We start from the raw sequence: 27,812 nt of genomic DNA, 5'->3' as shown, positions 1-27,812 counted from the left end.
ACTACACTTCTTGATAGTGAAGAAAAAGGTTTCCAAGTTTTGAGAGTAAGGCCTATTTTGCCATATCTGAAAAATCCTCAAAAAAGATTTATAGGCAGATTTTAATGGTTGGAGGGCAAATTTTTAACAAGACAGTCTTTAAGAAAGCATTTTAAAGCATAGTACTTTAATTATTAGTATAAAATAAAAGACTCTCTTCTCTTCCATATGTATTTTATATGTGTATTTTCAGAAATAGTATGAGCCTCTTTCTGATAAAAGGATTAGCATAATAAGCTTATCTTTATCTGATAAAAGTTCCACATTTAGGGAGTTAAAATAGATTAGCAAAAACCTCTGAGGCATCTTTTTTTTTTTTTTAAGAAACCATATACTTGTGACCAATTATCTTCTGCAGTCAGGATGTGGAGTTTTTTGCCCATTTTTGTTCTTTCTCAATCTCTTCTTTGGTTTGCCTTCCATCACATTTCATTTAAAGAATCCCTAGCTTACTTGCTCTTTTTTGAACTGTAGTTGAGATCACCAGCTAAAGGTAAAGTGTTCTTCAAGTTTATCTCAGGTTTTGGTGGCTAATGAACTATGTTTTCTATTGTGGCTGTGGTTTTTACGCTTTGTTAGCTTAAGTAGTAGCTTTCAAATGTGAGTATCTACCATTGCAAATCTTGCTGTTCTACAATTGTGTCAGTCCTCTAATTTGGGCATATTGAAAACTTAGTGTCTTACAGATTTCTTATAAGAATTTACATAATGTAAGAAAAATGCTTTTGATGCTAATTGCAGAAGAGATTAAGGAATGAAAGTAAGCATCTGCAGTATGCATATATGTATGTGGTAGAAAATAGGCCCCTTCCACATGATCATAGCATGTTTTATTGTCAGGCTTTGAAATAAAATAAATCTATTGTGGGAGAGGGGTAAAACTAATATTGATTTTAGAAATAAAGTACAGGTTTCCACATACCCAGATCCCATTATACAGGATTCACTTGTGTGATATACAGTAGTGGCCAAAATTGTGGAAACCTTTGGGGAAAAGTGTACATTTGAGGTTTGATGGCTAATAACACCACTTTTTTGGAGTAGTACCATAAAATTATATATCAATGGAAAGATAATTTAATCAAGAATGTAATGCAGTAACTTTTATGAAGGATTTGCTGTTAGAATAGCAGTTATAAAGAAGAAAAGTGAAACACATAGAAAAATGAGATATACAAAAATTATCACCATAGAAAAAACAAGATATATAAAAATTATCACCATGCCAGTTAATACTTAGTTGGGTAACCTTTAGCGTGAATTACGGCCTGACAACGTCTTCCCATGGAATGAATCAAGTCCTTTAGTTCTGTAGCTGTTATGATGTGAAACCAATATTGAATGATTGCTTCTATTAACTGGGTTTTATTGCTGGGTCACTTCTGACTAACAAGTTTCTTTTGTCGGCTCCATAGATTTTCAATTGGGTTAAGGTCTGGGCTATTCCCAGCCCATTTCAGCAGTGGAATATGATTATTTTGAAACCACTTTTTGCACACAGCAGCAACATAACATGGAGCTGAATCCTGTTGAAATATAAATGCTTCATTGTCTTGGAAAAGATCATGTGCGGAAGGCTTCAGTTTGGGGTCAAGTATTTCATTAATGTATTTTTTTGCCATTTATATTCCCATTAATCACACAAATTCTGCCCACACCTTTTGATGTCATACAACCCCAGGTCATAACACTGACTGGGTGTTTCATGGTACATGTAATGCAATCAGGATGCAAATCTTCTCCGATTCTTCTCACGTATGTTACGCCATCACTACCAAACAGGGAGATCTTGGTCTTATCATTCCAAATAACACTGTCCCATTGTTCCTCTGTCCAGGTAACATGGGTTTTAGCGCAGTTTAGTCTTTTCAACCTTTGTTTGAGAGATAAAAGTGGCTTTTTTTGTGGAATTCTAGATTTTAGGCCAAATTCCTGCAGTTTGCGCCAAACAGTCTTTGCACTCAACTTCACATTGCATTGTGCCATTTCATCTTGTATACACCCAGATGATTTTCTTCTGTCACATAGGCACAGTCTCTTAATTCTTCTATCATCACTTGCTGTTGTGCACCTTTTCCTGCCAGTGTGATTTTATAGTGACTGAGTTTCCTTATACCTCTTCAAAAACGTAGAAATGCCACCTTTGGTTAAGTTTCCACCAATTTTTCTTCTAATTTCTTTATAACTGTAGCCTTGTTCACTTAATAATACTAGTTTACATCGCTTTCCGGGCAACCAGTCAACTCTTTGCACCATTACTTTAATTTTATTATGTTTTATAAGCTCACTAAATAAAAGAATACAAAAAAAACCCAACCAACTTGATAGCGATCACATAACACACTGACAAATGTCCTCCTCTCAGCTTCAATACATGACATCAGTAACTGAATCCTACTGTGATCTGATTGGCTCATTGCCAAAACAAGATGACAGCTGATTGGCTGTCTAAACACTCATGCTCATTGGCTACAATCAGATGAAGGAAAGCTACCTGATCTCAATCTAAGCATGTTCTTCCTTTTTCTGGTTATTTGGCTATAACTTTTCAGATAATTGAACAAATGTTGTTGCATTACATTCTTGATTAAATTATCTTTCCATTGATATATAATTTTATGGTACTACTCCCCAAAAAAGTATTATTAGCCATCGAACCTCAAATGTACACTTTTTCCAAAAGGTTTCCACAATTTTGGCCACTACTGTATATGTTTGATTGTGTTGGTGGTGACTGACTAGTATTAAGTACCAGGTAATATCCCAGAGGAACTATTTATAGTAATAGATGCAGCATACCGCATTCACTATGTCTAAAAATCACACTTGATCCAAGTACCAATCCATCTTCAGTTACTGACTGGAAAATAAAAACAATTATCTTCAGTCAATAAATTATCAAATATTTTGAACTTTGGCCTTTTATCTAAACTTCTTGTATCTTGTGTTCTTCCTGTCATTACTATAATGTGTTTGTATTTGATTACACTGAAATTCTTACGTGTATCCTTTTGGATTAACTGTATGTTGATCCACATTGATTTTAAAAGAAGTCTTAAAGATCTTTAGAATATGTTCTAAAAAAAAATCACATACAAAAATTATTTTTATTACATTAGAGCAACACTTTGCTTTGGCTCATTTCTTATGGTACAAAAACAGTTCCCTGCTCTCAAACCCCAAGACCATCTAGTTCAGCATTCTGTTCACACAGTGGCCAAGTAACTGCACAGGGAAGCTCCCAGCAGATGGCCTTCAGAGGCAGTGACATTGCCATCAAAGCTAATAGTCATTGATCCCCATGACTTTCATGAATTTTTTCAATAATGTTTTTAAGGACAAGCTGGTAGCTAACACATCTCATGAAAGCAAATTCCAAAGTTGATTTCTGTATATTGTGTTTAAAAAAATAATTTCTTTTATCCTGATTCTTCCAGGATTCAATTTTGTTAGGTAACCTTTGTTTAAAATATTTTGATAAGGGTTAAATAGCTTCCCTTTGTCCATTTTATCTATACCATGCATACATGTAGTCCTTGACTTGCAACCACAATTGGGACCAGAATTTCTATTGCTAAGCAAGGTGGTTATTAAAGTGAATCATGCCTGATTTTACAACCTTTTGTCACAGTTAAGTGAATCATGGCAGTTGTTAAGTGAATCTGGTTTCTCCCATTGAAGCTATCTGGGAAGGTCTCAGATGGCAATCACGTGACCCCGGGATGCTGCAGCTTTCATAAATACATGCTGGTTACCAAGCATCCAAATTTTGGTCATGTGACCATGGGGAGCTGTGGCAGTTTAAGTGCAAGAACTGGATGTATATTCCTTTTTTAGTTTGGTAGTAATTTTGAATGGTTGCTAAACGAATGGTTGTAAATCAAGGACCACCTGTAATTTTATACACCTCAGTGTCTTCTCATTGATCTTCTTTCTAGACTAAAATACCCCAAATGTCACAAGCTTTCCTCATAGGTAAACTGTTCTAGCCTTTTAATCATCTTAATTTACCTCCACTGAACTTTCTCTAGCTTAGATATTGATAATTGATATTGGCACCTCTGTTTTCAATGCCAGTTTTAATTATCCCTAATCTGCTCTAGGCCTTTTTTTATACAGGATGCACAGTTATAAGTTTGTTGATTTTCTACTTCATTTAAAACTGTTACTCCAAAGTGAGAGGCTGATCTCTTCTTTAACCTATTCCCAACCCCTAATTTGTATGTTTCACATCATTAAACAGTTTGCATAATAAAACAAACTTACATATATAGTACTTTTCCCCAGGATAGAACCAGAAACTGATGGGATATGTCTTGTGCTTTTAGTACTGATTATTGTAATGCTTGCTATGTTGAAACAGTTGTCACTTTTTGGTGTACTAGTGTCTGTGATTCTTGTCTTCGGGACCTTCAAACATCATTTGCTGTATTTAAAATCAGCATACATCCTGGTTAATTTTAACCAAGTGTATGTTATATTTTCTTTGCTATTCTTAATCAGTCTTATTTATTTATTAAACAAATTTATATGGCTGCTCAATTCACATACAGTAACTCCAGGAGGGTTGCAACATTACAAATTCACAGCATAGAATCTGATCCCACCCCCATGGTAGCAGCAACACAATCAAATCAACTGTTTGATCAACTCCCATCTTCATTTGTGGTTCCCAGGCCTGCTGAAAAAGCCACATCTTCAGGGCCTTTGGGATAGTCCTCTGTAAGAAATGAAGATCTGTTTTTCAAGCGAGATTACCCTTTCCTATTTACTTTCATTTGCAAAGATTTCAAGATTAAAAAGTAAAAGTCCCTTCTTCTAAAAACGTAACAAGAAATTAAACATTCTGCAAAACAGAATGTGGAATTCCTCTGAATAAAGAATTTCCTAAGAGATGTAAAATAAATTTTATGGGCTTCATCACAACTTACAATTATAGTAATTCAAAATTCTTAGATGTAAATGTGTTGTTTGACTACATGCTTAGTTGCAGTTTACTTACATGTATTTATTTATTTTTAAGATTCTGGAAGTTACAGTAATTCTGGGGATCAGCAAAGGTATGTGTCCTTATGTTGTATATAAAGATGTTATGGTCGAATGGGAATGAGATAGTACAGTCAGGTCCAGAAATATTGGGACATCGACACAATTCGAACATCTTTGGCTCTATACACCACCACAATGGAGTTGGAATGAAACAAACACAATGTGCTTTAACTGCAGACTGTCAGCTTTAATTTGAGGGTATGTACATCCAACTCAGGTGAACAGGGTAGGACTTACAGCAGTTTGCATATGTGCCTCCTACTTGTTAAGGGACCAAAGGTAATGGGACAATTGGCTTCTCAGCTGTTCCATGGCCAGGTGTGTGATATTCCCCATTACCCCAATTACAATGTGCAGATAAAAGGCCCAGAGTTCATTTCATATGTGCTATTTGCATTTGGAATCTGTTGCTGTCAACTCTCAAGATGAGATCCAAAGAGCTGTCACTATCAGTGAAGCAAGCCATCATTAGGCTGAAGAAACAAAACAAACCCATCAGAGAGATAGCAAGAACATTAGACGTGGCCAAAACAACTGTTTGGAACATTCTCAAAAAGAAGGAACGCACCGGTGAGCTCAGCAACACCAAAAGACCCTGGAGACCACGGAAAATAACTGTGGTGGATGACTGAAGAATTCTTTCCCTGGTGAAGAAAACACCCATCACAACAGTTGGCCAGATCAAGAACACTCTCCAGGAGGTAGGTGTATGTGTGTCAAAGTCAACAATCAAGAGAAGACTTCACCAGAGTGAATACAGAGAGTTCACCACAAGATGTAAACCATTGGTGAGCCTCAAAAACAGGAAGGCCAGATTAGAGTTTGCCAAACAACATCTAACAAAGCCTTCACAGTTCTGGAACAAGATCCTATGGACAAATGAGACCAAGATCAACTTGTACCAGAGCGATGGGAAGAGAAGAGTATGAAGAAGGAAAGGAACTGCTCATGATCCTAAGCATACCACCTCATCAGTGAAGCATGGTGGTAGTGTCATGGCGTGGGCATGTATGGCTGCCAATGGAACTGGTTCTCTTGTATTTATTGATGATGTGACTGCTGACAAAAGCAGCAGGATGAATTCTGAAGTGTTTCGGGCAATATTATCTGCTCATATTCAGCCAAATGCTGCAGAACTCATTGGATGGCGCTTCACAATGCAGATGGACAGTGACCCAAAGCATACTGCAAAAGCAACCAAAGAGTTTGTGAAGGGACAGAAGTGGAATGTTATGCAATGGCCAAGTCAATCACCTGACCTGAATCCCATTGAGCATGCATTTCACTTGCTGAAGACAAAACTGAAGGGAAAATGCTCTAAGAACAAGCAGGAACTGAAGACAGTTGCAGTAGAGGCCTGGCAGAGCATCACCAGGGATGAAACCCAGCATCTGGTGATGTCTATGCGTTCCAGACTTCAGGCTGTGATTGACTGCAAAGGATTTGCAACCAAGTATTAAGAAGGGAAAGTTTGATTTATGATTATTATTCTGTCCCATTACCTTTGGTCCCTTAGCAAGTGGGAGGCACATATGCAAACTGCTGTTAAGTCCTACCCTGTTCACCTGAGTTGGATGTACATACCCTCAAATTAAAGCTTACAGTCTGCAGTTAAAGCACATTGTGATTGTTTCATTCCAACTCCATTGTGGTGAATAGAGCCAAAGATGTTCGAATTGTGTCGATGTCCCAATATTTCTGGACCTGACTGTATGTTCAGTATAGTGCAGTGTCCCCAGTCTATGATATATGTTCCTTTTTCATTTTACCACAAAGTACTTATTTCCTTTGAGAACCTTTTTACTTCAGATCCCATATGTAAAACACTGAACTGTACATGCCATTTTAGTTTTCTTGCTTTGTCTTCCCTGATGCAATTCAAAGCACTTAAATACAATCACCAACTTTTCTTTCCAATTCTTTGAAGCAGCCTTGGTCTGTGTCTGAGTGTTTTCAGGGTTACCATTCCTCTGGAGTAGCTACTGTGCCAGAAGTTAATTGACTGAGCTGCCAAAATGTTCCCAAAGGCAGTGCTATCAGAATTTATGCTAATTGGCACAAATACTAATAGTACCAATTCAAGATTTCCTCTTAGTGTAGAAGAGGACTCAAAATGTTCTACTTTTCCTAGAGGACACTTACCTGTCTCTTGGATCTTTCCCAATGGAGCATACATTTTGGGGGATGTATTTGGCCACAAAGGCTAGGCAGATATCAACATTCAAAAAACTCTTATTACAGATAGTCCTTGAGTTACAACTATAACAGACCCTGTCCATTACAGTCGTAATGGTGACCATCCCAATTTTACAAAACTTTTGTGGCAATCACTAAGTGAATACAGCAGTCATAAAATAAATGTTGTGGTTGTTAAGTAAATGTGTGGTTATTAAGTGAACCAGTGGTTCACTATGGGTGTTTTATCAAAAAATAGAAGTAACTGCGGTTTTTCAGCAAAACTGTGGTAAAACATGATCACATGATTGTAGGATGCTGCAAAACAGCTGTAAATATGGCTATGTTGCCAAGTGTGACCCTGGAAAACCATTGGAATTTATAAGTACCCTTTTTCAGATAGGTCATAACTTCAAATGGTCACTAAGCATCAGTCATATGTTGAGGACTACCTGTATATAGTCCCAGTAGGGCCATAACATAGTAAAAGAGTGACTGACATTTGGGCTTGAATTTTTTGGATACAGAATGAATTCTTTCTGTTTTTTTATTTTAGCTACTTAATAATTATGTATTGCCAAATTCAGAAATGTATAAAATAATGGTAGATTACTTTTGCATGTCACCCCATATTAATTTTCCTTTGCAAGGTTGGATCTTCTGATCTTGCTGCATAGAAATAGTTCCCCCTCCCCAATTTTTACTTTTTTTTACATGTATGTTCTCTCTGTTTCCTTTTTCTTTGTATATATGTATGTGCGTGGGTGGATATCAATGTACTGAGATAGTACAGTACATATTTTGTATTAAAGATGTCATACAGTGCTTTGTTTTATTTAAATACTTGTTTTGCCAGTGGGTGGTAATTGCACTTCTTTTAAACATCCTAATCTTTTTTTACAGCTATGCAGGGTATGGAAATCAAGGAAATCAAAATTATGGACAGATGCCACAGGTAGCAGTTGCATCATTGCTTCTTTAAATGCAAAACGTTTTTCTTGATTGAGATAATGATTGTATTCTCCCACTTGCTTCTGTGATTGTGGCACAGTAAATAATAACTTGCTTTCCTGTAGAGCAGGCATGTCAAATTTGCAATGTCATGTGACATCACGCGACGTATCGTGATTTTTTTCCCCCATTGCCAGCAATGGGGTGGGCGCGGTTTCAGCATGACACATCTAGCCTGCAGACCGGCAGTTTGACATGCCTGCTGTAGAGGAATAGTGAGACAACATTTTAGGAGAAAGGTTAAAAAATTATGAGATGACAAACATAGTCACACTAAGATTACTTATCAGTAGATTCCTATTGCTTTGATTATATGTATCTTAATTTATTGAAGCCATTAATTTATAAAGTGAAAGCTGGCTGTGATTTTGGGCCAGTCACTCACTCTCAGCCCAATCCATCTCACAGGATTGTTGTTGTGGGGAAAATAGGTGGCAGAAGAACAGGTTTTACTGTGGCATTTCCCACCTACTGCCTACTGATCTTCCTAGGACCACCTTACTGCTGATGTGCTAGTGTAGCCTCACCTGACTGTTCATCTCAAATTTTCCAAGTTCCTTCCATTCTTTTACCTATTACTACTGCCACAACACAGTATCCCATCTTCCTCCACAGCTTTCCCAACACATTCTTTCATCTACCATTATCATTTTGTCAACACAACATATTCCATTGGCCTGCCTCTCTGGCCCACCCACATCTTTCCATGGCTATACATTCTTTGCTCCTCTCAAGCGCACCCACCAGTGTTCCACACATCATATTCAGCAAATTAAACATATTAAATCAAAATGTATTGTAAAATGATCTGTCCTTTCTCAATACATGCAGAAATACATAGCTTGAATGGCTTATGTGTTTAGTGCTCTATCTCTTAACTTTTCATCCTCCAGTTATCTTGAGACAATATATTTGAGGTATACTGGGAGTTCTAGTCCCTATATATCTTGCACATGCCATATATCAGATGACTAATTTTGTAGTATTCATATTTTGAATTAAAAAACAAAAACATATAAATCAGGCAGTTGAGAAAAATAATGATACTGGCTTCTTCAGTAATTTTCATAATAATCCTCTAAGGTGCAATTGTAATAATTTATTGAACTGTTGTGTAAAACATTGTGTATATACATGTGTGTATGAGAAACTCACAACTGTAATTTTGTTAGTTTGCTTTTATTTTTATTTTTACAAAACAAAAAGAAATATTAATTAAAGGCAAAAAAGGAAACTTTTTCCCAGAAACACACAAGACTAAGAGATGTTGGTTGCCATTTACTACATAAGTGTAATGCTTTTTGAGTTTAAGTAACTAGACTTGTATAAACCCAGCATTATTCTTTTTTACCTGCTTATTCATTGCAGGGCTATCCTGGCTATGACCAGAGTGGAGAGAATTCATCTTATGCACAAAGCTATGGAAGCTATCAAGGAAACTATGGACAGACCCAGACAGGTTTGGTTGAGTATGCTGACATTTTGTACTTTTGTACATATGCATGACTCAAGGGCACAGTTTACCTAAAACATTTCCTATTGGATCTTCAGGTTATGGGCAAGGTAGCCAACAAGCATATGGCGGATATGAAAATCAGAACCAGAGTCCGTATAACCAGGAATCTTACGACAATCATGGACAGCAGAAAGATTTGTCAGGCAGGTAAGGAATCTTTCTGTTTTGCATTAATTATAAAAAAGAAAAGAAAAAGAGATTTTACAATCATTATGCTATGTCCATAATGATTGTAAAACTAATTTTTAATAAAACTTTTAATAAAAATGTAGCAATTGATTGATTTCTCTGGGTTGGGTTGGAGATGATAGTGGCTGGAGCAGACATAATCCAATATATCTTTTACCTCTGGTTGGTATGACTATTACATTTAATTTTTTGTCTGGGAAATTAATGGGGAAAGCACTCTCAGGAAAATAAGAGCTTGAACAAAGATGATCAGGGGACTGAAAAAAGATAATCAGGGGACTGGAGGCTAAAACATAAGGCACGATTGCTGGAATTGGGTAGGACTAGTTTAATGAAGAGGACGAGGGGTAACATGATAGCAGTGTTCCAATATCTCGGGTTGCCACAAAGAAGAGGGAATCAAGCTATTCCCCAAAGCACCTGAAGGCAAGACAAGCAACGGATAGAAACTAATCAAAAGAGAGAAGCAACCTAGAACTAAGGAGAAATATCCTGACAGTTAGAACAATCAGTGGAACAACCTGTCTCCAGAAGCTGTGAATGCTCCAACACTGGAAGTTTTTAAGAAGAGACTGGACAGCCATTTGTCTGAAATGGTATAGGTTCCTGCCTGAGCAGGGGGTTGGACTTGATGACTCCAAGGTCCCTCCCATCATCATCATCATCATCATTATTATTATTATTATTATTATTATTAAACTTGGTCTTTTCAATTTTCATGTTGATCAGATAATTAGACTTACTGAACTTTCCTTGTCAGTAGCTCATAATTCTAGCTTTCTTAACACTATATGAACAAGCTGATTTGTCGGCAGTGAATTTTCTAGACCATATGAATGAATATTTGATATATACCCCTTCCTAAAAAATTTTGACAAGGTAAGACAGTGTATTCCCTTCTATTGATAATCTGTGTTTTTAAGGTCTGAACATGGGACCAGAATAATTGATAAATTGCTTCCAATGTTACAAACATTTTTATATTTTCTAAATTGCTTAGAAATGTTTTTATATAGGAAGTAGTCTAAACCAGGAATCTTTAACCCCCAGGTCACGGCCTGTTAGGAACCGGGTTGTGCAAGCAGCAGGAAAGCATGCAAAGCTTTATTTGTATATTTGCAGGATTAGATTCTGTGTATACAACCATCCAAAAAGATTCAAAAAGGTTAGGGATCACTGGTCTAAACAAAAGAAATAGCATTTGTGGGTTTTTTTTATTGGAGAGCTGAATTATATTAATTCTTACTTTCTACTTGATTGGATTATCAGTTGATAACTATATATTCTTTTTGGCTTTAACCAATAATTTTCAAAATGTGATTAAGGAGGAGAGAAAATGTCGGGGGGAACTGTGTCCTCTCCCTTTGTTGTGTTTTCTACCCAAATCACAACCTCAGTATTTTGAGAGGGAGCTTTGGTGAATCTAACTGAATAATGCAGTCATTACTTCAAGGAACTTTGGAAGGAAGAAAACATAAACTATAATTTTGTAGTTATAATCTTTGCATTGTTAAATCTGACTTAAGATCCAGTTCAGGAATTGCATTTCATAGACATCAGCAACACATATGAGTAAAGATTCTTACATAGTCATCTGTGAAATATTTACCTCCCCTTTGCTGGGCCTCCAAGCAGAAGTTGAATGGTGATTTGTTAAGGATGTTTTAGTTCAGGTTCCTGTACTGAGAAGTAAATGAATTTGATGGCATACTTTATTATTCTATTTGATTGTATCTGGAGGTTTTGACATTCTTTGTTGCTTTGAACGAATAAGACCAGGAAAGTTGTCTCTGTATCATTATATGCGCTTCTGAATAAAAAAGAGAGTATAGTTAATTTCTTGTTTGCTTCAATATAAGGTCTTCCTATGACCAGAAATCCACCTATGGGCAACCAGGTTCATACAACCAGTCTTCAAGCTACAGCCAGCAACCAGGATCCTATGACCAACAACAAGGTTACAGTCAACCGCAAAGATCATTTGATCAACAGCCAAGTTATAACCAGCAAGGACAGCAAAGCTCATATGACCAGCAGTCAGGATACAGCCAAAATCGAGGCTCATATGACCAGCAATCTCAGCAGAGCTATGGGCAGCAACAAAGCTCCTACAACCAGAAGCCAAACTACACTCAGCAACAAGGCTCATATCAGACACAACAGAAGGAAAGCTATGGGCACAGCATGCCAGGTAGGCACTGCATGAAGTCCAGACAGAAACATTTTACAAAACAAAGTATTGTGGCAAACCTTAATAGAAACTGCAGGATTTTAGTACCCAAGAGTTTGCAAAGAGTATATAACTTAAACAGGTATGGGTCAACTGCATCTTGTTGCTGCATCATCTTTTCTCTGATTTGGACATGACATGAAGAAATAATATTGACAGTTCTACTGAATTGCTTCCTTCCAGTTGATTTTTAAAGCAGATATTATGATAAGATTAATTAAATTATATTAGTTCCTGTTCTTGTGTGTAATTTTGTTTACATTAGAGGTATAATAGCATGAGCTTTTTATTCTCATGTAAGCCAAAATGCCTATTCTATGATCTTGCCTGCTGTGGCACATATGTAACATCCAAAGCCAAATAAGTATTTCTCTCCCTCTACAAGTATTTCAGTATTTACCAATGTATTGACTGAAGGACATTCATTTAAAGTATTAAGAAATTTTGACTGAATGGGAGTTCTAATCTTTTCATCTTCATATGTGTGTGTAATTCCAAACTAAAGTTAGTCACTTACTTTAATCTACTCAGTAATTGCTTTGAAATTCCTTAGATGATCGTCATGAAAAAAACAGATTTGGAGATGATAACCGAGGCTATGGGGGCCCACGACACGGAAGCAGATTTGATTCTGATAACAGAAATACTATGTCTGGCATGAGGTAAAGAATTTAATCTAGGAGCTGGAAAATGTTTATGTTACTTGTTTAGTCCATTGTTTTCCTTGCTTGCTTGGAAGAATGCTTTAAAAACTACTTGAAGGAGTACTTTTTCTTCCTGAAATATTAATATTAATGATCTGCATTAAAAATTCAAGTCCCCAAATACTAATCTAAGTTATCTTTCTGGCTGATTCATTCACCTACTAAGCCATTCATGGTTTGTTTAGTTTTGGTTTAACATGGTTTATACAACTAGCCATCATGGATAGAATTTACTCATAGCCTATGTGATGGCATATAGTGTTCTGGTATGGATCCAGTCGTTGTAGCTCTAATATGTTAAAAGTCATTGCTTAGTATAATGTATAATCCAGCCTATACTTACCTCATACAAAGAATTGATCAGGAATGCATAACAGACTACCGTTTGTAATTTAACACTAAAATATATTTTTATAAAAGATAAAGGATACTTGAGATTTTATTCTATTCTATGCCAGGCAGTGCCAATTATACTTTTCATTCATTTATGCCAATATTCATGGTATACATGTAAGCTGGGCAACTGCTCTTCTTCATTAGCATCTGAGAAGTGGGATTGCTGAAGATTTTGTTGTCCTGAGCCTTTCACAATACTTTGATATGTTCATGCCATGAAAAATTTAATATGACTTCCAGATTATGCAACTGTTACAGGCCCAGGAATAAGATAGACAAGAAGTTATTCCTTCACAAGTCTTCTCCTGCTAAACTATAAGGTTGGCTTTGTAATTATTGCTCTTTTAGCAGGTGCAGCTAACCATATTTCTGAATCTTAATAAGCAAAGTTAGATTCAGGCTTTTACATAACCAGGGACCAATATCATGTTTTATTTTCACCTTGGTTCTCTTAAGTTTTTCCCATGTGGATGAAGCAGTCTCTTACTGGAATATCACACTAAACTTAAATTATCAAGTTTGTCTATTTGTCAGCTGCGCTTACTTGAGGATGAGCCAGCAAGTGTGTACAGTTGTATTTACGGCTGAGTTTGGAGGGAGGTGTGAAGGCAGTGGCTATGTCTTATTTTGAATTTATAGTTCTATTTCAGCATTGTTTTTAACAGAGATCTGAAAATATAACATTTATCAATGGGTAGCACCATTGCATTGTATTCGATTTTGTGTCAAAAGGGTAGGTTCTCAGTGTACAGTTACAGTTAATTGACATCTAAGCTGCCTTAACTTGAATTATTGCTTTTGAACCTGATGAAACAAAATTAGGAATGGAACAAGTTAGGAAAAGAGGTGAATTTGGCTGAATGAGTTTAGAATTTTCTGCACTGACCAGGAGAAAGTCTGCTTTTATCAACTGCCCTGTTTTTGCTGTGTGCTGTATGTTTGTGTCTGTTTGCAATGTTTGTAGCCTGCCTCAATCTGTAGACTGGGTACTATATAACAGAAAAAAGGAAATACAAATATAGAAAAAAGGAAAAAAAGAACTACTTCCTAAGATGTACAAAACAAAGCAGTCAACTCTCATTGATAGCATGCTGGAACCATTTTCTGAAATGCTGAAAGGGAAATACAAATCTCTAAAAATAAAGATGCCATAGCACATGGGTTACTGCCAGAAAGGCCATGTCTCCCTAACCTTCTGTATGTGGAAGGAACCAGAGGAGGCCTTTATCAGACTTGGATTTAAGACTGCTATCCCTACAAAGTAAAAAACAAACTATTCAGTCTAAAACTGATGTTAATACCTATTCTAGCCAGTATCCGATTTGATTTACCTCAGGGTTTTGACTGGGAGATTTCAAAGCAGAACATAGGAAATGAGCCTTGTTGTTTGGCATTCTGGGCATGATAGATGTCATCCAAGTTTTGAGAACTGCCTCAGAGGTAAAACAATGGATATAAAAGTGGTATGGAAAAATTGCATTTAAAAAAATTAGATATTTTGTCATCTGTATTGGCAAAAAAATGGATGAGAGCTGCTTCTCAAAATAAATTAGAAGATTGAACCCGGGCAGATCATGCTCAACATGCATGTTGATATAGAACAGATAAGCACTGAACCAATCTATTGATACCTCTGTATATGGAACAAATAAGGTGGCAAAAACTGAAGCAGGATCACTTGTTCTATATTTTTATCAGGTGTAAAGTAAATACACTTGTTGGACTTGCAGTGTATGCAAAAACGTATTGTTAATAAGTCCTCCTCATCCTCAGTCTATTGATCTCTTGCTTTTATCCAACCATTGATTACTCTTCCCCCCCCCCCCAAAAAAAAAATTAAAAATTAAAATGGTACATATCTCAAAGAAGGTTGCAAAAAAAGGAAACAACTCTTAATCTCTGATTTATTAAATTGGATTCAGGAAAACAGCATTATATCTAGATGGTTTTGGGAGGGTATTTACTTCATCTATTTTTTCCTCTCTTTAGTAATCTGCCAGTCAAATTCTTTTCTTGACCGTTTAACTGGTTTGCTTAATATAGTTGACATTATGATGCCTCTTAAAATTAATGTGAGGTCACAGCTCAGTGATGAAAGTGCATGTTTTGCGTGCTGAAACTCCCCAGCTCCTGGCACTGCTGTCTAAAGATGTTCAGGAGCTTTGACTAAACCAGGGGTAGGCAACCTTGGTTCTTTTATGACTCGTTGACTTCAACTCCCAGAATTCCTGAGCCAGCCATAAAAGAGCCAAGGTTGCCTGCCCCTGGACTAAACAGTACTAGCTGTATTAGGGATATAACTTTGATACAAGCCTGGGCTTTATATAGAAATGCCAAAAAGGTCTACAGTTTGTTCTAGATTTTTTTGCCTTGCCGTGTCACTTTGAGCCAGAGAAACGTGAGCCACATTCACATGCTTGATGGCAATTATATATTTTCTTTAAACTTGCATTTTCCTCATCAGCAGTTTTTAAAATATCTTAGACTAAATAATAATTAATGAGAGACCACCAAGTCCAAGGACTTCATATATTTTGTCTACAAAAGTAAATTTATGAAGTGGCTTAAGTGCAAGCTTTACCTAAATGTGGGTGGTAATATCCTAGGGAACAAAATAAATCAAACTGAGAATCAGATAACAGAGTGCAAGAAATATAACCTGAGAATATGTATAGACCAACAACAAAATGCTAGCTTTTGTTTGCCATCAATATCACCCAGTCATTGAAGCACTAAATCGTTAGTGTATAGTAATAGTAAATAAGATAGGAATCTCATCTTTCACACTAAGCGACAAAAAGCATTCCTGTATGTACATACCTAAAAAACACAATTGACCTCCATTGGGAAACTTCATTTTTTATAGTGGATATTTTAAAATAATACAGTTGACATAGCAATTGGATGCTTTGTTCTTTAATTGCCTTAACTGGCACTGTAAATTATTTTACAGAAGTTACAAGCTATCCCTAAATATGCAGAATTAAATTAATATTTTAGAATTGGCAAAAGCAAATTGACTTGGACATGAAGAAGTAGCTAAAACGGGAGTGAAGTGAAGTATTATTTTTTGGCTTGAAGGATATGCTTCCTACTTCTGTCCTATGTAGGGCTGTTGTGGTTCTGGCTTGTGATGCTATAATATCACTTGAAAGACAGTACTAATATTTTAAGATCTGGGAGATAGATAGATGGAAATACAGGGCCAAATGTTCCCAAAAATGTTGTAGAGTTAACTCTTGCATTTTGCCCTTTAACTACCCCTACATGGGGAAAAAAAAGTCTGAAATATTTAGCTTACCCAATCTGGAGGCTTCAAATTAAATGCCTGTGGATTTGTAGATTGCTCAGTTCTCATTTAAAGGTTTCTGCTATATTAACATCCACATTCTTCTGGATGTGCTGTCATCTGTTCACATATGTGCCCTAAGCGTATGTTAATATCCAGGATAAGTATCTATATAACTGAAGTGTTTATGTCATTCATTTATGTCATTCATTTATTCAGCTACAGAATTAACACTTCTAATTCTAATTGAAGGGTAACTCATCAAATTTGCAGATGACACCAAACTGACAGGAGTAGCCAACACCCCAGAAGACAAACTCAGGATCCAAAAAGATCTTGACAAATTTGATCAATGGGCTCTATCCAGCAAAATGAGCTTCAGTGTGGAGAAAAGCAAAGTCTTACATTTAGGCAGGAAAAACCAAAGGTACAAATACAGATTGGGCGAGACCTGGCTTAAAAACAGTAACTGTGAAAGCGACCTTGGAGTCTTATGATCACTTGACTATGACCCAGCAGTGTGTAACAGCAACCAAAAAAGCTAATACAATCCTGGGTTGTATAAACAGAGGCATAGAATCAAGATCATGCAAAGTATTAATACTGCTTTATAAAATCCTAGTAAGACTACACCTGGAATACTGCAGCCAATTTTGGTCACCATATCACAAAAAAGGTGTTGAGAGTTTGAAAAAAAAAATTCAGAGAAGAACAACTAAGATGATCAAAGGCCTGGAAACTAAAACATACAAAGAACGGCTACCGGACTTGGGTTTGGCTAGTCTAAAGAAAAGAAGAAACAGGGGAGACATGATAGCAGTGTTCCAGTATCTGAGGGGCTGCCATAAGGTAGAAGGGGCCAGGTTGTTCACCAAAGCACCAGAGGGAAGAACGAGAAACAATGGTTGGAGAAGCAATCTGGAATTAAGGAGAAACTTCCTGACACTGAGGACAATCAACCAATGGAACAGCTTACCCGCAGAAATCGTGGGCGCTCCATCACTGGAGATTTTTAAGAAGAGACTGGACAGTCACTTGTCTGAGACGGTATAGGTTCTCCTGCTTGAGCAGGGGGCTGGACTAGAAGACCTCCAAGGTCCCTTCCAGTTCTATTCTATTCTAAAACTGTTGGAGTTCCAGCAATGTCTTACCAGTGCAAAGCACAGCTAAAGAAATGGAGTAGCTATAGTTTGAGATAAAAAACATGTTGCCAGATCAGGAGGTGGAGAATAATGGCAGCCCAAGAGGACAAGAAAGTTTAACTATAATTTGGATGCAAATTATTTTCTTTTTTTCTTCTCTCTTTTTACTCTTTTATCTATTCCTTAAGAAATGTAAAAATTTGAGATGGCTTATATGGGAAAAACAGAATTAAATCTGTCAATGTAAATGTAACTAATTGTTGAGAAAAATAGTAAAAATAGTAAAAATATTTAGAATTTGGTGGGAGAAACAAACTAAAATAAGGATTGTAACATGATTGATGATAAGGCAACTCAAATGACTGAAAAGAAAAGAAATATACTATTATGATGATTATTTTTTAGGAATATTGGAAAAATTATATACTTAATTGTCATTTATTAAAACAATGAGAGTTGTAGTAATGTTTGCAAAAAAGGATGTTCTGGAGAAAGAGGAAATCAATTAAAAATAATATATGGAATACAGATTATAGAAATCAATTGTTAAGGAGTGTTTTTACAAATGTAACCCAGACAACACACTGTTTACCAATTATTGAATGACTTATGCTTGTTAAAAAAAATTAAAATATATTAAAAAAACAAAAACAAATAGAGGTATAGAAACATAGTAGATCATGAGCATTAAAATAGCAATTTATAACAGGATATAATTTTATGTTCTGTTTCGCTAACTAAATTGAACCATTCTATAATGCTGAATGAACAACACTGCCTTTTTAGACAACCTTATTTTGCCTTTGAGAACGGTTTTATATATATAATAATTGGAATTCATTATATCCAGACTTAATAATAATAGTAGTAGTAGTAGTAGTAATGAAGCTGAAAGGGACCTTGGGGGTCATCTAGTCCAATCCCCTGCTCAGGCAGGAACCTTATACCATTTCAGACAAATGGCTGTCCAGTCTCTTCTTAAAAATTTCCAGTGTTGGAGGATTCACCGCTTCTGGAGGCAGGTTGTTCCATTGGTTAATTGTTCTGTCAGGAAGTTTCTCCTTAGTTCTAGGTTGCTTCTCTCCTTGATTAGTTTCCATCCGTTGCTTCTTGTCCTGCCTTCAGGCGCTTTGGACAACAGCTTGACTCCCTTTTCTTTGTGGCAGCCCCTGAGATATTGGAACATTGCTATCATGTCCCCCCTCGTCCTTCTCTTCATTAAAGTAGACATACCCAATTCCAGCAACCGTTCCTTATATGTTTTAGCCTCCAGTCCCCTAATCATCTTTGTTTTCTGATAGTCAATCCTATTTTTAATACTGTAGAACTTAATTGTATTCTTAGTGCCGCAGAACCAAAGATTCATGCTTAAAATTCCCCAGACAAAAATGGCTTTACTGTATCTGATTCTGTCCATATTACTCAATTTACTTGATGCAGACATGCTATATAATAGTACTGTCATGCAAGGATACCAGATTTGGCCTTGAGATATTTTTCCCTTGTTTGTAAATTTACTCTCAAGTAAGTAATGAAATGAATTGATTAGTGATTACACATTATCTGATAATCTTTCACGTGTCTTCATAAATACATAAAGATAATAAAGGGCTTGGGTAGAATTTTTCCCCTAAAAATTTAGATATTTTTGCCCTTTTTTTACTGATCTTCTTTAAATAAATAATGATGGCTTATCTCCTCCCCCTTGCTCAGAGCAGTGCATATTGTTTTAAACTGAAACATCTGAACAGATTTTTAAAGTAGGTAAGGCTGAAGGAGAGCCCTCTGGTTCTTAACTGAGGATAAGTGGGATTTGATCCATTTCTATGAATGCTATTACTTTGGATGCTATTAGTTTAGAAATACAGTGAAATAAAGCATATGCCCCCTTAAAATAATTTGCAGATTTAGAAAGTTAACTTGTAAAAATCAAATTGCACGTAAAGCACGCATTCGGTTTTCATTTTAATTGACTATTTGTTGTTTCACCACATTGTTGGGAAGTTTGACACTATGTGAACAAGAGGAATTCTGCAGTGAAATACTCAGTAGGATGTTGGGGTTTTTGTAAAAAAAATCAGCCATCTTATAGTCATGTCAGCTACAGTACAGTCATAAGCAGAAAGTTATTTTCCTTGTTTAATCTGTGTGGTGCAAAAAAAAGTATATACTGCAAATTAGACTATTTTTATAGAACATGCAGTAAATAAATTTTCAGTAAGTGCAGCTTTTGAGCCTTGGGCTCAGCATGTCAAGACTTAAAGAAGAAATTATTTCTTCAATTTTTCCTCTGCAGTGGTGGTGACCGAGGTGGCTTCAAAAATTATGGTGGTAAGTGCTGAGCATCAAAAAACTATTAAAGTGGAAACTATATTAAAAGGTGTCAAAAAATCCCAACCCCTAATGAGCCACCAAATACTGTATTTTCATGTTTCTATCCATTAGAAGCATTTGATTTTTTTTTTCCTGTTTGGGCTGAGGCTGGTGTGTGTGTGTGTGCTTAGCTTTTTTAAAAAGTGTTTATAATACATTTTTAAAAACGGGATTCCTGGTTTCATTTTTTTATTTCCCAATTGCATGAAATGATTTTTCTGGCAACTCATAGTTGGCTTCAGATGGCATCTACAAACAATCTTCTAAGCACATTGCCTTAGTGAGAGAATTTTTGTGGCAAAGAGCTTAGTTATATGGACAACAGCAACTACAAGACAACCAACCGTCAGCATAAACCTGTGTGGCACTCTTCAGCTTAGAAACCATTATTGGTTTTGTTCTTGGGCAAAATCTTATATAATTCTTAATTGCAATTTCTTGGTTTCAGTGTCACATATCTTATTGCTAATACTAATTAAATCAAGATCGAATAGATGATTCTCCTTTGTGTGTGGTGTTACTTAGATACCCATTGCTTTTTTTCTCCTGTTTCACAGGTCAAAGGGATTATGGACCAAAGCCAGATGCAGGTAAATGTAGAAGCCATATATGGTACACAGATTTATGATTATCTCTTTTAGTTTTATAGAAGATGATATTTTCCAGTCTTGGGCCAGTTCCCCAAATTTGTGGCAGATTTGAGCAGGCTTTGGAAAGGATAAAATTTCAGTTAACTGAGCCATCTCCATGATGTCACTCTGTTTTCTTGGCACCATTAGTCATCCTTTAATTAGACTGGAATAAAACTAGGGCAAATTGGAATAATCATTGAACTGCTAGGAATTCCTTTCCCAGTCCTATCAGGAAATGCCAGCAATGAAACTATCCTGAAATTCTGGAGGACTAATACTAATACTCCATGTAGATTCATGTACAGTAGGGCAAAAAAGTATTTAGTCAGCCACCAATTGTGCAAGTTCTCCCACTTAAAAAGATGAGAGAGGCCTGTAATTGTCATCATAGGTAGACCTCCACTATGAGAGACAAAATGAGAAAACAAATCCAGACAATCACATTGTCTGATTTGGAAAGAATTTATTTGCAAATTATGGTGGAAAATAAGTATGTGGTCACCTACAAACAAGCAAGATTTCTGGCTCTCACAGACCTGTAACTTCTTCTTTAAGAGGCTCCTCTGTCCTCCACTCATTACCTGTATTAATGGCACCTGTTTGAACTTGTTATCAGTATAAAAGACACCTGTCCACAACCTCAAACAGTCACACTCCAAACTCCACTATGGTAAAGACCAAAGAGCTGTCGAAGGATACCAGAAACAAAATTGTAGACCTGCACCAGGCTGGGAAGACTGAATCTGCAATAGGCAAGCAGCTTGGTGTGAAGAAATCAACTGTGGGAGCAATAATTAGAAAATGGAAGACATACAAGACCACTGATAATCTCCCTCGATCTGGGGCTCCACACAAGATCTCACCCCGTGGGGTCAGCATGATCACAAGAACAGTGAACAAAAATCCCAGAACCACACGGGAGTACCTAGCAAATGACCTGCAGAGAGCTGGGACCAATGTAACAAAGGCAACCATCAGTAACACACTACGCCGCCAGGGACTCAGATCCTGCAGTGCCAGATGTGTCCCCCTGCTTAAGCCAGTACATGTCCGGCCCTGTCTGAAGTTTGCTAGAGAGCATTTGGATGATCCAGAAGAGGATTGGGAGAATGTCATATGGTCAGATGAAACCAAAGTAGAACTGTTTGGTAGAAATACAACTCGTCGTGTTTGGAGGAGAGAGAATGTTGAGTTGCATCCAAAGAACACCATACCTACTGTGAAGCATGGGGGTGGCAAGATCATGCTTTGGGGCTGTTTCTCTGCAAAGGGACCAGGATGACTGATCCGTGTGCAGGAAAGAATGAATGGGGCCATGTATCGTGAGATTTTGAGTGCAAACCTTCCCTCAGCAAGGGCATTGAAGATGAAACGTGGCTGGGTCTTTCAGCATGACAATAATCCCAAACACACCGCTCGGGCAACAAAGAAGTGGCTTCTTAAGAAGCATTTCAAGGTCCTGGAGTGGCCTAGCCAGTCTCCAGATCTCAACCCCATAGAAAACCTTTGGAGGGAGTTGAAAGTCTGTGTTGCCCAGCGATAGCCCCAAAACATCACTGCTGTAGAGGAGATCTGCATGGAGGAATGGGCCAACATACCAGCAACAGTGTGTGCCAACCTTGTGAAAACTTACAGAAAACGTTTGACCTCTGTCATTGCCAACAAAAGATATATAACGAAGTATTAAGATGAACTTTTGATATTGACCACATACTTCTTTTCCACCATAATTTGCAAATAAATTCTTTCCAAATCAGACAATGTGATTGTCTGGATTTGTTTTCTCATTTTGTCTCTCATAGTTGAGGTCTACCTATGATGACAATAACAGGCCTCTCTCATCTTTTTAAGTGGGAGAACTTGCACAATTGGCTGACTAAATACTTTTTTGCCCCACTGAAACACACTAAACCAAATTCAAATAAACCTACTGTTTAAACCTAAAAATTGTAGGTTGTAAATCGTGGTTTATTAAATCATTTCTTTGCACAATATGTAACCCCAGTCAACAAACACAGTTTCCTTTGGTACAAAACAACTTGTACTATTATTAAATACCATAAGTGATAGGAAGGGAAAGGCTAAAAAAAACTTTGTTCCCTGTTTGTGACAAAACCAAGTAAAATGAAAGAGATGAGTTTACTTTTGATAAAATGCATCGTCTTAGATGGCTTTAAGACAAAAAGATGAGGATAGAGACTAGATTCAAGATGCACACATAATGGCTGTTATGTTCTAACCCTCCTTGTAAACTTTCTAGAGCCATTTGATTTACCACTGTTGGAGAAAAAAGATGCTAGATTATGTAGCTCCTCAATCCAGGAAGGGTGTTTTGGGATTATTTGAGGAGCAGAATGGCTTTTGTTTTCTAGTCTTAAGTAATATGATCTTTTGGTAAAAATGTAGGTTTCCTAAATGTTGTACAGAATTCAAAGAAATACATTAGAATGGTCTTAGTTGGTTTTTTACTATTGAGTAGCAGGATTACATACCAAACCATTTTTGGGATTTTTAATTCTAGTAAAGGGGGTTATTTGAAAAGATCCCTTAGCCTCATAGGAGCGCAGTGATTCTTTGTTCAGGGTGAATGGTAACTTTTCATCTAACTAACTAAATAGCAAAATGCTTAATGAGAAAAAAAAGTCTTGAAAGCAGTATATATGTTAGATTGACATTGCATAAAAACAAATTACTACAAGTAAAGATCAAATATAGTGGCAAGAAAATAAATAAATTAACATTCTTTGCAAATGACTTTTTTCCAGCTGACTTCTGAATTAATAATATATGCATGCAATCAGTTTGTGGAAAGGAATCTTAGTGACATGGTGTTTTTAATGGTGGTGCTTTTTCAGAATTAATGTATATGTCTCTGAAGTAGACAAATAATCAAGCTTACAGCTTTTACGTGCCTTGGCCCAAATTTAAAATTGTGATCAGAAACAAATTCTTGCAAAAAGCATTATCCATTTAACAGTCTAGCTGCTGTACTTAGAATCTGTAATGTTCTGAATTGTTAGTTGTTCACTGTCACTAGTAGCATTGGGTGAAAAATATTTTTGCACAATTGTGCACCTTTTAACAAATGTTAATATTTCTGATTAAAAATTGCATTGAGAGTGGGTTATTCATAATGGTTTTCCTTAAACATGGGTAGTTCTTTGGTTTTGGTTTCTGTGCATCTATACTGTATATGCATTTTCTCAGCTTGATGCAGTTTAAATGTCTTGATTTAATTCTCTTTGAGTACACAGAGGGGGCAAAGTATAAAGGCTCACTGGATGACATATGAAATTAACTTCCTTGGACATTTTGAAAAAAAGACTGTAATACTTTGTACAGCTACTGCTACAAACTTTGATTAAAAATAACACCAGGCTCTCTTCAATGTAGATTCAGAGTCTGACAATTCTGATAACAACACCATCTTTGTACAAGGACTTGGAGAGGATGTTTCACCTGATCAAGTGGCTGATTACTTCAAGCAAATAGGTGTTATTAAGGTATTTAAGGTGGTAAAATTTTAAAAAGGGGGCAAATCAGCTAATACAGGCTAAGAGAAGAACAAGAAGTATTTAAAAAGAGAATATCAGTGCGGAATCAAAATATTTAAATACATAAAAACAGTACTGAGACACACTCAAATTATGTGGGCTATCAGAATGTGAACTTGAATTAAAAGGCAGTATTTCTAACAAAAGATGTGTAATTGGATTCAGATTTGGCAGATCTCCTGCACTGTGAAGCAGCCTTTATCCATGTTCTCCATCTTGCTATCAGTTCTTTCTAAATGAGTGTAAAGCAGACATGTCAAACTTGAGACGTCACATGACGTCGCACAACGTATTGGGCTGGTTTTGCCATTGCCGGCAATGGGGTGGGCACGGCTTCCATGTGACGCATCCGGCCTACAGGCCGGCAGTTTGACACACCTGGTGTAAAGTATAAGTGGTTTCTTCCATTGGGTCTGGTAGTCCTCGACTTTTGACACAATTGGGATCAGGATTTCCATCACTGAGCGACATGGTCATAAAGCATGATCGCATAGTTTAGCAATGGTAATCCCTATACTCCTAGTTGCATTGTTAACTGAATTCCTTCATCATTGGCTGAGGCAACTTCCAAATGGCTTGCGACAACCAAAGTCTGGGAAAGCTGGCAGGAAGTTGAAAGTTCTAAATTGCTTCCGCGTGTGGGAGGAGCTACGGATGTGCAGGGTAAGGGGGGAGAGAGGCATGGTTCAGGTGCTAGGGGGTGTGAAAAAGGTATGTGAGTCAGGGAGAGTGTGAGCAGTGCAGATGAGGGAGTGTGCAAGGGAGTGTTAGAGGCTTGGGTCAGGGAGAGTGTGTAGGGGTGCGCAAGTAACCAGTATGGTATGAGCACAGAGGGACTGGGAAGGATATATGGGCGGAGGAGATTTAGTGATAGAAATTCCATTTCCAATGGTTGTTGTAACCTGAGGACTACCCACAGATCACAATACTGCCCAAATGGGGAACTGCAAAGTAATATATTAACTTATTAGGTCTCTGCCATACTTTTCTAGGCTATTTTCTAGGTTGTTTCCTTTCTGTATTGTTATAGTTGTTGATACCCAGGAAATTTGAGGGCAGAAGCTTGAAAATAGGCTACAGTTTTCTATATGTTTATACATTCCATCAGCATATCTGGAAGTAAGGACAGGTCCTTACTTCAAGGAGCATCAAGTCTAAAATTGGTTATGAGAGACGACTGAATAAGCAGAGACAAGTAGAGCCAATGTAAAAAGGAAAGCTGTTTCATCTGAGCTACAGTGGGCATTTATTTTAACATTCATAGAAAAGATAGGTTTTGAGGAAAAATTTAAATGAAGAAAGATAACATTGCATAAGTGTTCTAGTAAGCAGTGCCAAGCAATACAGTGCAAAAGGAGAGGGGATGATCTTTTGAAGGAACAGATTTTGGACAGCAAAGAATGGTGGAGTTGGAGAAGTGATCTTGTTCATGGCAGTATTCACCATTATTAGATTATTAGGCTCTTACATGGATGGTAAAAAAAAATTGTCTCTTTTTCGCAGACAAACAAAAAGACAGGTAAACTTATGATAAATCTGTATACAGACAAGGATACTGGCAAGCCAAAGGGAGAAGCAACAGTATCTTTTGATGATCCTCCATCTGCTAAGGCCGCCATTGACTGGTTTGATGGTAAGGTTGTCCCATACGGCTTGAAACCAATTAAAACATGAGCACTGAAATGTCTCATTATAGGCAGATTGTAAAATTGTTAAGCCACATTTATTTATCAGGCATTATTTGGAAACCTCTCATCTTCACAGAGGGATTCTAGGTGGTATACAAATAAAATGTTAAAAACATAATAATAAAGGCTGTTGCTGCTATAGCAAGGGTGGATTCTGTGGAAATGGAATCCATGTGTGGGAAATGGTTTCCCTGGCCAGCACTGAAGTTCAATCCATTAGATGGACCCCCAGGTTAGGGAAGATTGCCTTATAAAAAGTGACTGAGCATAAGTGAACTCTGCATTATTATCAATTTTGCATGGTGTTTTTTGAATTCGGTATTTAAACATTTCATTTTTATGTTGTAGCTGGCCATTCGATTTATTCTTGATCTCTATTCTTCCCTCTAAAGGAAAAGAATTCAATGGCAGTGTTATCAGGGTTTCCTTCGCAACCAGACGGCCGGAATTCCTGCGAGGAGGTGGTGGAAATGGTGGTGGACGCCGAGGTAGTAACCGATCCAGATCCCTTCTACATTGTAGTCCAGTGGTGCAGTTCCTTTTTGGGTTGTTCATCTGAGTTTCTCCCTGAGAACGGGAGCAACACTTCAGCCCAACCTGTTTTCATGATTATCCCTGACCAAACAGCTGGTACATATTGGCCAGTTTTGATGTCAGAGGCTATTCATGCTGTATAATGTGAGTCTTTGCCATAAGGGCCACATTCCCATTTCTTTGTTATAATTGTAATATCATTGTGCTTGCAGGTTCACGTGGAGGGGGCTTTGGAAGAGGAGGGGGCTTCCAGGGACGAGGTGGAGAACCCAAAAGTGGTGATTGGGTTTGTCCTAACCCGTACGTCACTTTCAGTCTTATACTGAGGTTGCCTAGAACTGCTTAGTCTAGTCTAAAAGTAGATTATTTGGGACAATGAATACAATTGGAATATTGAAAAGGTAGCATGGAAATTCCAGCAAAATGGCTGCCACGAAAGGCTTCTCTGTTCACAAAATAGCTGCCAAGGGTGTGGGGGTTGATCACCCATAAGAAAAAAAAATCCAGAATATAAACTAGCAAGGTTGCTCAAATCAGCTAGTTTATCTACACCTTTATTTTATGCAAGATTCCAAACAAAGCACTTGCCTGCAATTACCCATCATTTTTATTTCCTAAGGATCTTTATTTCCAAGTTCATTCTTGGAAATAAAACGATGCTAGATGTTTTGCAGCATATTAACTTTATTTTTCCAGTGAAAATTTTTTTTCAAATGGAACAGAGAATCTGACAGGAGCATCAAATTGCCTACCCCATTTGATAGGCTTTTCAGGGTTGTTCAAAAGTGCAGTTTGAAGCTGATGTAATCTAGTATCTTTAACTAGAAGGGTTTGACCTGTCACTCAGAGGTTGCTAGTTTCTATCTGCTTGAGCTCCCTTCCTGCTGATCTCATGGACTAATCCATGTAATTTTTGAGACAACAGCATAGAAGTTGTTTGTGATTGTCCTCTTTAAAGATTTTTTTCTTCCAAATTTTCTGGTGTACAGTCCCTAGTGGTTTCTCAATCAAGTATTTAAACAGATCTGACCCTGGGTGAATCTTTCAGTAATAGATCGGTTAGCGAGATTCTGCCAGATGCTGTAGATTTTACTGAGAGAACCATTTGGCAACTCAAATATCTTGCTATTGGGCAGTGGCACTTTTTTCCTTTATTTTGTTTGATTATGTCCACTATCAGGACTCAGTAGTTATACCAAAACTATTATAGCTGAATGAGAATTAGAGTCTAATAAGATGAGCAAAAATCAATGTTTCTAAATTGAATAGGACTATACAGATAGTCCTATTC

The 27,812-nt window shown here is 37.0% G+C and overlaps 1 protein-coding gene across 1 annotated transcript in view; it reads left to right on the top strand.

Moving 5' to 3' along the window:
• The window catches only part of TAF15 (TATA-box binding protein associated factor 15), a 41,957-nt gene that overhangs the window by 11,355 nt on the left and 2,790 nt on the right, over positions 1-27,812 (top strand). Inside the window, exons 3-14 of the mRNA XM_039334620.1 lie at positions 5,063-5,099; positions 8,167-8,218; positions 9,643-9,733; positions 9,826-9,937; positions 11,839-12,170; positions 12,763-12,871; positions 20,037-20,071; positions 20,671-20,703; positions 24,139-24,248; positions 25,803-25,932; positions 26,380-26,475; positions 26,734-26,821. Coding sequence (XP_039190554.1) covers positions 5,063-5,099; positions 8,167-8,218; positions 9,643-9,733; positions 9,826-9,937; positions 11,839-12,170; positions 12,763-12,871; positions 20,037-20,071; positions 20,671-20,703; positions 24,139-24,248; positions 25,803-25,932; positions 26,380-26,475; positions 26,734-26,821 — 1,225 coding nt within the window. The remainder of the gene's footprint in view (positions 1-5,062; positions 5,100-8,166; positions 8,219-9,642; positions 9,734-9,825; positions 9,938-11,838; positions 12,171-12,762; positions 12,872-20,036; positions 20,072-20,670; positions 20,704-24,138; positions 24,249-25,802; positions 25,933-26,379; positions 26,476-26,733; positions 26,822-27,812) is intronic.

Source organism: Crotalus tigris, unplaced genomic scaffold, assembly GCF_016545835.1.
Source record: "Crotalus tigris isolate CLP2741 ecotype Arizona unplaced genomic scaffold, ASM1654583v1 scf7180000017632.1879674, whole genome shotgun sequence".
Taxonomy (NCBI): domain Eukaryota; kingdom Metazoa; phylum Chordata; class Lepidosauria; order Squamata; family Viperidae; genus Crotalus; species Crotalus tigris.
The sequence above is the reverse complement of the archived record's forward strand: the minus strand, read 5'-3'. Positions and strand labels throughout refer to the sequence as shown.